Source organism: Physeter macrocephalus, chromosome 8 (assembly GCF_002837175.3).
Source record: "Physeter macrocephalus isolate SW-GA chromosome 8, ASM283717v5, whole genome shotgun sequence".
NCBI lineage: Eukaryota > Metazoa > Chordata > Mammalia > Artiodactyla > Physeteridae > Physeter > Physeter macrocephalus.
The window spans coordinates 57,041,832-57,051,961 of NC_041221.1; the positions used below are offsets into that span (position 1 = coordinate 57,041,832).

Below are 10,130 nucleotides of genomic sequence, written 5' to 3' on the forward strand. Positions count from 1 at the left end.
TGTTATTCTGCTATTGATTCCTTCTAGAGAATTTTTTATTTCATTTATTATGTTGTTCATCATTGTTTGCTCTTTAGTTCTTCTAGGTTCCTGTTAAAACGTTTCTTGTATTTTCTCCATTCTATTTCCAAGATTTTGGATCATCTTTACTATCATTACTGTGAATTCTTTTTCAGGTAGACTGCATATTTCCTCTTCATTTGTTTGGTGGGTTTTTACCTTGCTCCTTCATCTGCTATGTATTTCTCTGTGTTCTCAGTTTGCTTAACTTACTATGTTTTGGGTTTCCTTTTAACAGGATACAGGTTCATAGTTCCCATTGTTTTTAGTGTCTGCCCCCAGTGGGTAAGTTTGGTTCAGTGGGCTGTTTAGGCTTCCTGGTAGAGGGGACTGCTGCCTGTGTTCTGATGGCTGAGTCTGGATCTTGTCTTTCTGGTGGGCAGGACCACATCCAGTGGTGTGTTTTGGGGTGGCTGTGACCTTATTATGATTTTAGGCAGCCTCTCTGCTAATGGGTGGTGTTGTGTTCCTGTCTTGCTCGTTGTTTGGCATGGGATATCCAGCACTGGATCTTACTGATTGTTTAGTGGAGGTGAGTCTTAACATTTAGATGGAGATCTCTGGGAGAGCTCTCACCAATTGATATTATGAGGGGCCAGGAGGTCTCTGGTGGGCCAGTGTCCTGAACTTGGCTCTCCTACCTCAGAGGCTCAGGCCTGACACCTGGCTGGAGCACCAAGACCCTGTCAGCCACATAGCTCAGAAGAAAAGGGAGAAAAGAAATAAAAAAGAAAGAAAGAAAACATAAAAATAAAGTTATTAAAATAAAAAATAAAAAAAATTATTAAAGTAAATAAATAAAAAGTCAAAAAAAAAAAAAAGGAGAGGAACCAAACCAAGAAACAAATCCACCAATGATAACAAGCACTAAAAACTATACTAAAAAAAAATGTACAGAAAGAACCCTAGGACAGATGGTAAAAGCAAACCTACACAGACAGAATCACACGAGAAAGCGTACACAATCACAAAAAGAGAAAAAGAAAAATATATATACATATATATATAAAAAGGAAGAGAGCAAACAAATCAAGAAACAAATCTACCAATGATAATAAGCTCTAAATACTAAACTAAGATAAACATAAAAATAGAAACAAATTAGACACAGAAAGCAAACCCCAAGTCTACAGTTGCTCCCAAAGCCCACTGCCTCAGTTTTGGGATGATTCGTTGTCTATTCAGGTATTCCACAGATGCAGGGTACATCAAGTTGATTGTGGAGATTTAATCCACTGCTCCTGAGGCTGCATGGAGAGATCTCCCTTTTTCTTCTTTGTTCGCACAGCTCCTGGGGTTCAGCTTTGGATTTGCCCCTGCCTCTGCAGGTAGGTCGCCCTTTGGCATCTGTTCTTCACCCAGACAGGAGGGTGTTAAAGGAGCAATGATTCTGGGGCTCTGGCTCACTCAGGCCAGGGGAAGGGAGGGGTACGGTAGTTATAACTGAAATGCAGGGTGAGCCTGCGGTGGCAGAGTCCAGCAAGACATTGCAACAGCCTGAGGCACACTGTGCGTTCTCCCAGGGAAGTTGTCTGTGGATCACGGGACCCTGGCAATGGTGGACTGCACAGGCTCCCAGGACGGGAGGTGTGGATAGTGACCCATGCTTGCACATAGGCTTCTTGGTGGCTGCAGCAGCAGCGTTAGTGTTTCATGCCCGTCTCTGGTGTCCACGCTGATAGCCGTGGCTCTTGCCTGTCTCTGGAGCTCGTTTAGGTGGTGCTCTGAATCCCCTCTCCTCGCACACCCCAAAACAATGGTCTCTTGCTTCTTAGGCAAGTCCAGACTTTTTCCCAGACTCCCTTCCGGCTAGCTGTGGTGCACTAGCCCCCTTCAGGCTGTGTTCATGCAGCCACTCCCCGTCCTGTCCCTGGGATTTGACCTCCGAAGCCCGAGCCTCAGCTCCCAGCCCCCACCCGACCCAGCAGTTGAGCAGACAAGCCTCTCAGGTTGGTGAGTGCTGGTCGGCACTTATCCTCTGTGCAGGAATCTCTCCACTTTGCCCTCCGCACCCCTGTTGCTGAGCTCTCCTTTGTGACTCTGAAACTTCCCCCCCTGCCCACCCTCCATCCCCACAAGTGAAGGGGCTCCCTAGTGTGTGGAAACTTTTCCTCCTTCACAGCTCCCTCCCAGAGGTGCAGGTCTGTCCCTACTCTTTTGTCTCTGTTTTTTCTTTTTTCTTTTGCCCTACCCAGGTACATGGGAAGTTTCTTGCCTTTTGGGAAGTCTGAGGTCTTCTGCAAGCATTCAGTAGGTGTTCTGTAGGAGTTGTTCCACATGTAGTTGTATTTTTGATGTATTTATGGGAGGAAGGTGATCTCCACGTCTTACTCCTCCACCATCTTGAAGTTCCTCCCTCCCTTTTTTTTTGATATTTTTTTTCTTTGATGTTGAGTTGTATGAGCGGTTTATATATTTTGTATATTAACCCCTTATCAGTCTTATCGTTTGCAAGTATTTTCTCCCATTCAGTAGGTTGTCTTTTTGTTTTGTTGATGATTTCTATAGGCAATATTTTAACAGGTAAATTAGGTAAAGTATCTGCTCAGAAGAAGACAAAAACTTTCAACTCTAACCTTAATCAAAGTTAGCTGTTTTAAAGTATTCTAGGAACTTCCCTGGTGGTCCAGTGGTAAAGAATCTGCCTTCCAATGCAGGGGACGCATGTTCAATCCCTGGTTGGGGAACTAAGATCCCACATGCAGCCAGGCAACTAAGCCCTGGCGCCACAACTACTGATCTTGTGTACCTCAACAAGAGAGCCCGTGTGCTGCAAACCACAGAGCCCACACACCCTGGAGCCTGCGTGCCACAACTAGAGAGAGAAAACCCGCACGACACAACTAGAGAGAAGCCCGCACGCCGCAATGAAGAGCCCACGCGCTGTAATGAAAGATCCTGCATGCCTCAGCAAAGAGCTCATGTGCCAGAACTAAGAACTGACACAGCCAAAAAAATAAAGAAAATAAATAAATAAAACGAATATTCAAAAAAAGTATTCTAGAATGCTCTACAAAATATTAGTTTGAAAATAATTGTATAAGATGAATAAGGGGAGAAGACTATTACTGAATCATTAACTCTCTTTCAAAATAATTTGTGTTTTCCTCTTTCCATTATTGTTCATGATGTTCCCTCTGTTAAGAATGCTGACTACCAGCCTCATCCTTTGATGTCCATTTTTGCTTCCTTAGACCATTTTACTTTTTTTCAGGAAGGGGAACTTATTCATATCTTTCCACTCATTTGTATGATTATTATTTTGTTATGTATTTTAAACAGTTTTACTAAGTTAGTAGAAATGTACCTTAGACTTTTTTATCCACTGTAGCACTTAATTGGGCACATGTTGTTTAATCAATAATGTTAAAATATTTAGACAGAAGCCTCATGAAAGAATTTAAGTTTCATAGATCAATAATCTAATCCTTCCCAACTTTGACAAGGAAAAAATGTTGAGTCAAATATGCTTCCTTAGTCACTGGATGCTGCTGAGTAATTAACCTACAGGAGTTTCTAAAGATCAGGCTGTTACATGGACTCTTTCTGTCCATTCTTCTGTGGCCAGAAATGTCAAGTGAGTGGTTCTACAGGGAAATGCATAGTCTCTTACTGGAAAAACTCTGTAGGAAGTGAACTAACCAAAGGGAAGATGTTAGCACCCATCTCTGACCTCAGTATTCTGTATTCCAGCTATAAACATGATACACATAAGGAGAACCCCACAGTACATTTGCTCCTTATTTTTGCTGAGGATTCCCTTATATAGACAGTAAGCATAAAGCCACTTAGATAGCTCATCTGCTCCCTAAATAACATATAAAAGTGCTTAGGGCATAGAAAGCACTAGACAAATGTTAGTTTTCACTTTAGCTTTTAATATCGTTTCATTCTTTAGAGCTATGCTGACCAAAGAGCCACTGGCCACCAATGGCTACTGAATATTTGAAATATTACTTGTCCACATTGATATGTGCTCAAAATATACACACTGAATTTCAAACACTTAGTATGGAAAAAAGGATGTCAAATAGCTCATTAATAATTTTAATATTGATTGCATGCTAGTGTGGATATATTGAGTTGCTTTGTTGTTTTATTATTTGTTGCTTTTTTGTTTTATTAATGTGGCCACTAGAAAACTTAAAATTACATATGTGCCCACATTTGTGGCTTGCATTATATTTCTGTTGGACGGAACTGCTTTAGAGAGACCTCCCAGGTGTGTGGCAAGACAGCTGTACTGTAGATGTTCATCAAGGATCTTGATCAGCTAAGAGGAAAAGAAGGAGAGCAAATTATAGCTGAGCAAATAGAAACTGTTCACTTATTAAAAATTGAAATTAAATTTATTTTTTTTTTTACTGTTTTGTGGTCAGCTTTATCTTTAAGAAACTATAGCTAACATTTTATGTCTAATGGAAAATAAAATCCCTATTTCTAGGTTACTGGTTGGTTCACCATGGAGTGGCTTTCCTGAGAACCGAATGGGAGATGTGTATAAATGTCCTGTTGATCTGTCCACCACTACATGTGAAAAACTGAATTTGCAAAGTAAGTTATAATTAGCAATGTGATTTTTTTTACACGTAACAAAACCTCATTTGTTATATACCCAGCTGAAAAATAACAACAAAACCAATCATGGTTTTGTGTTTAAGGAATATAGACAGCTTTTCTTGCCTTTATGTCTGTAGTCATATGGGGCCCAACTGTATTCAAATTTCCAACACAGTTTGATGACCTGATTAAGTAAGATGGATGCTTGGGAAACGTGCTGCCTCCTGGGCCATCTACCCCCAGACTGTGGACCAGTTTCCACCGACATGTAGGATTATTTTGCTGGTTACTTATAGAAATCTGAGACTATCCATACTTTTCTCCCTCCTCAAAACAAACCATTAAGTGTAGAAACATCAGTACTAGGGCTGATTTTGGGGGTGCTGAGGAACACTCTGTATTTCTGGTCATGTCTAAATGATTTCATTCTACTAAAAAGATTCACAATTTGGAATTCTTTGTAATTGTTTGAAATTGCTGTTTTAATTATCCACAAAAGTAGACCTCCATTTCCAGAAGTTAAGTAGTGAAGGAGAATTGGGAAAATAGTTTGATAAGGTAGCAGGGTTAAGAGACAATTTTTCTAATAAAAAAGAGATGATCCTATTTGTAGGGAGAGTGGAAGGAGGCAATAAAAAGGGAGTGACTACTGGTCAAGAATAAAGTTAACTGGATGGAATTAATGTCTCTGGTACCTGGGAAAATGAGTCTTAGGAAGAATGCTCTCTTCTCTGAAACACAAAGGAAAGAGAGAAGTCAGAATTCTAGAGGACCTTTAGGTAAAGATGAGAGAAGTTGAGATTATCCTTCAAGTGTGATTATCTTCTTTGCAGTAGAGAGTGGTGGGATCTGGGTTGAGTTTGGAGGCTTGAGAAGAAGGGTGAAGTTTTAAAACAGGTATCCTGGGAAATGGGGGATAAACTATATAATAAAACTTTTGAATACTCACCCCTAATGTATATTTTTTAATTATTTTAGAAATTTAATGCATATGTATATATACATATGAGCAGATGACTTAGCATAATTTATGTGTATACACATATACATAAACAGCGTAATTTTATGTATATGTATACCTGTATGTGTATATATACGTATACACCTTGGCAGAGATTAGAGGATATGAGAAAATAATATTATTGAGAAGAATTTCAATGTTCAGTAGCTCAAGAATGGATACAGCAGATGATGCCCTATTTGAGTGGGAGAGAGAAGGTTGGAGAGATTTATCTATTATTTTACATGCTAGTGTCATGATTTCCTTTTAAAGTTCATTCACTATTGCTTTGAGCCAGATTCTACCATACAGTATTCTTTGATAACACTTTAAGGATATTTTTTTCCGATCCAGAATAAAGCTTTAGCTGGAGCCACCATGACCTTTTCAGACTCCACCCCCTAGGATCACATTCTGCAGATATGATCACATATTTAAATGAGTTGCCAGATCACTGAAGGCATCTCATTTCCATACACTTCATTATATAACATGAGCACTAAATTCAATGCTACATGTAAACCTGAGTGCACATTGAAAAAAAATGGCTTTAAATAAATGATTTAACCACTCTTAAAAATCTTCTCCCCTTTGAAAGCTTCCACGAGCATTTCCAACGTTACTGAGATGAAAACCAACATGAGCCTTGGCTTGACACTGACGAGGAACGTGGGAACGGGAGGATTTCTTGTGAGTGTTTACTTTTCAAATCCTCATTCCTCTCAAGAAAGTATGACGTCAGTGTCTTCTCACCATCCCTCCTAGCAAACCAAATCTTGAGGTTTAAATGTTTGAGCTTGATTTTTGATAAGACATGCTAGATGGAGAGCCAACATGAAAGAACAATGTGTTGATATGTAGATGTCTTAAGATATTTAGTAAAACCATTGCCACAGAATGTTTTGGAAAAAGGGATCAGAAGGAACACCGATTCTTTACCCTTGGAAAATGTGCTTTGTATTTGTGGATAACAGCAGAATTCTAGCTCTCATTTCTCCTTCCTGTAGGAACATTCAGGCTAGGTACTGCAAATTCAGAAAGTAGGTTTTGAAGCTACAAAGTACTTTTGTTTTTAATCATTTCTGATAATCATTGACCAATCTGATATTATTTAAGGCATGGCTTGATCTCATCTTATTTCATGTTAATGTGTACTCTCATTTAGTTTCTAGAAAGCTGTAAAAGGACCACCACAAATCAGTAAAAGAGAATGCCTTATTTAACAAGAGGTCTGGGGACAATTAATTGGTGAATAACTTGCATATCCAAATATACTTCTGAGTGAATTAAAAAGTTAATATAAAAAACTAGAAGAAAATGGAAGTTTTCTGAAAGAGAATAATTTCTGAGCTTGGGACTAACAAAAAAATAACATAGAAAATTGTTGAAAAGATGCAACTGTAAAAAAAAATGAAAACCATCACACACCAAAAAAAAAAACCACGAGTTTAAAGGCAAACAAAAACCCAGTCTCATTTGATATTTCTGCCAATCCATGTAGGTGTAACCTAGTTGTATAGCCCTGTTAAAATAGTCTTAGGAAGCTTACTTTAACTTTACATTGGTTATGACGTGCTACATTGATATGCTAACTTAAAAGCCTGGGTGTATAACCAAATTACTCTAAAAATGTAATCAATTTTGAACAATATCATTCTAATTTTTACTGAGAGATATTAGAGAGACTTGGTACCACTAACTGAATTAAGTGTTGCTTATAATATGTGTTAGATCAATGCATAAATGAATATTGCAATGAATCTTCCTGGTTTATGATCTTCTGAAGTCTTTATCGTAAGGTTGCTTTTGTCTTTTTTTTTAAGTTGAATAAATTAAGAAAGAAAAACATTGAGATACAGGGATTACAGAATGTGCTTCAAAGTTTTTAGTCTGTAACTTCAGATTTTTAATCTGTAACTTTATAGATTTTTATATGAAAAATAAAACATTTTGTAAATCTTATTTATAAAATAAAATTGCAAGAGTATTTGAGAGATTAACAGTCAATGTAGTAAGTAGAAGGAAGGAGGGAGGGAAGGAAAGAGAAAAAAAAATGGAAAAAGAAAAAAGCCAAAGTCTTCTTTCCATACCTAAAAGGTCAAAATCTTAAGATACTCTTAAGAATTCTGTGGAAAAGACTGGCAATTATCACATTTTTTTTTTGAACCTTCTTAAATTCCGGGCTTAAAGCAGGAATGTTGTTCTGGCATTAACAATTGGCATATTCTAATTTCAACTCCTTAATGCTGTTTTCCATTGCTTTTAAAAGAAAAAAATCTTTTTTTAATACTTCATGAGTTAGTATTTTTAAGGGTGAATAAGATAAACCAACTTGGGGGTGGGGATATAGGAATCAGTAGTTGGTATCTTATTTGGTATACTAACCCAAGGCATCAATGGTGATTTCCCCCTAACTAATTGGCAAAATGAACCAGTTTTATAAGGGAAAAACTATGCCTTGTTCATTGAGCGTGAAATATGACCACAGCTGCTTCTCCTTTGAGCTACCAACAATTAAAGTGGGTCAAATAAGTTCCCTTTCATTCTTCCAAGCACTTTTTGCAAGTCCACACTTTTCAGTTAAGTTTTAATAATTGGTCCACAGCTTTACATAAGGTTAAACTATATAGATTTGTTTTTAAGATCATCACTAGACTTCTCTTTCCCATTTTTTCTCCTTTCATATCTAACTATTGGAATATTATTTAAGCTAATGTTTCCCACGTGATTTTAATGATGATTTAATCAGGAGTTCTTGGCATTCAAGGGCTGCTGAAAGGGAGAGCTTTGGGGTCAGGTCGGTGGAGATATTAATAGTTGGAGTATGATGTGCACAAGGAGACAAACGCCAGCTTTGATAACTGAAGGTTCTAGGGGCCAGAAGTATGGGGTTCTGAAGTCCTCAAAGCAATACTTTGATAACTACAAAGTTAAAAACTGGCAATTCATGAATCTCCTTTGTGTTTGTTTAGTATGTAGAGTGTTTCAGGTTTTTGTTAACTATAAATTTTCACACAAAATTCTCTCTTTGACTCTCCTTGAGAATTTGGGAGGTCTGGCCACACGGGACCTGTTTCACACCAGCCCGCGGGCAGGAGCCACAGTGGTCTGCCCTGCACAGAAAGCATGGGCTCTTCATTCACCATGGTGTCTACACCTGGCTGGAGCTCTCTTCCAGGCTGCCTGCCTGGCCCATGGGGACATGAGGACTTATGGTTTCTGCTGAATAGTATAAATGGAAGGGACAGGAGGAGACCTATGTTCAAGGAATAACAATGATAATGATGCTGGCTAACAATTATATATCCCTTGCTATTTACCCAGCACTGTTCTAAGTGTTTTATAGCTATAGACTCATTTCGTCTTCACAGCAGCCTTAAGTTAGGAGGTCTGATCATCCTCATTTTACAGATGAAGCAGCTGAGACCCAGGTATCTGAGAGACAAAAAATGAACTTTGCACGCATTTTTCTCCCGGGTGTTCTCTGGAAGGACAGCACCCCTTTTGTCGAGCTTGGTGGGTGACCTAATGGGCTCCTTCCTACACTGACAGTCCCAGTGCTCCAGTCCCCAAGACACCTGCCACCAGGCACAGCACATCTGCCACCCTCTCCCTCCCTTCTGTGGGCTCCAGTGCACTTTCTCTCAAAGGCAATGTTGACTTGTTAGTTTCAAGAGTTGACGATTCCTAGAGTCTTATAAGAGAATGGAAACAGTCCTGAGTTTCACAAATGGCGAGGTGGAGGGTTAACATTTTCCATGTGTTTTGTCATTGTTTTCATTTCTTTTAAGACCTGTGGTCCGCTGTGGGCACAGCAGTGTGGAAGTCAGTTTTACACAACCGGGTTATGCTCTGATGTCAGTCCCAATTTTCAGCTCCTGACCAGCTTTTCACCTGCAGTTCAGAGTAAGTTATGAATGTGCAGAGGGTCTGAGCAATGCCTTACATTAAAGGAGGGGAAAAATTTTATCAACAAGTGCCATCCTTTTTTACTTTGTCTCATTTGTATGTGGATGTGATTTTGCCTTACCTATGGATATATGTTTCTTTCATCGTTTCCTGTGTAGCCTGCCCTTCCCTCATAGATGTTGTGGTTGTATGTGATGAATCAAACAGTATTTATCCCTGGGATGCAGTAAAGAACTTTTTGGAAAAATTTGTGCAAGGCCTGGATATAGGCCCCACAAAGACACAGGTATGGACATCCATTATATATACACTAACCCACGGCTTTCGTTCTGAGAAAATATTATTAGAGATGAGGTCTTTATCTTTGCATTTGTCAAATCCCCATATTAAAGGCATTTAATGGTAATCTTGAAAGTTAACTGAAATTTGTGCTACACTGAGTTATTCTATCTATGACTTCCCCTAATGCTAGTCGTTTTTTTTTTTGTTTTTTTTTTTTGCGGTACGCGGGCCTCTCACTGTTGTGGCCTCTCCCATCGCGGACCACAGGCTCCGGACGCGCAGGCTCAGCGGCCATGGCTCACGGGCCCAGCCGCGCCGT

At 39.1% G+C, this 10,130-nt stretch overlaps 1 protein-coding gene across 1 annotated transcript in view; it reads left to right on the top strand.

Moving 5' to 3' along the window:
- ITGA2 (integrin subunit alpha 2) overlaps window positions 1-10,130 on the top strand; it is a 112,258-nt gene that overhangs the window by 50,298 nt on the left and 51,830 nt on the right. The window contains exons 4-7 of the mRNA XM_055086887.1: window positions 4,505-4,614; window positions 6,219-6,310; window positions 9,412-9,526; window positions 9,688-9,815. Coding sequence (XP_054942862.1) covers window positions 4,505-4,614; window positions 6,219-6,310; window positions 9,412-9,526; window positions 9,688-9,815 — 445 coding nt within the window. The remainder of the gene's footprint in view (window positions 1-4,504; window positions 4,615-6,218; window positions 6,311-9,411; window positions 9,527-9,687; window positions 9,816-10,130) is intronic.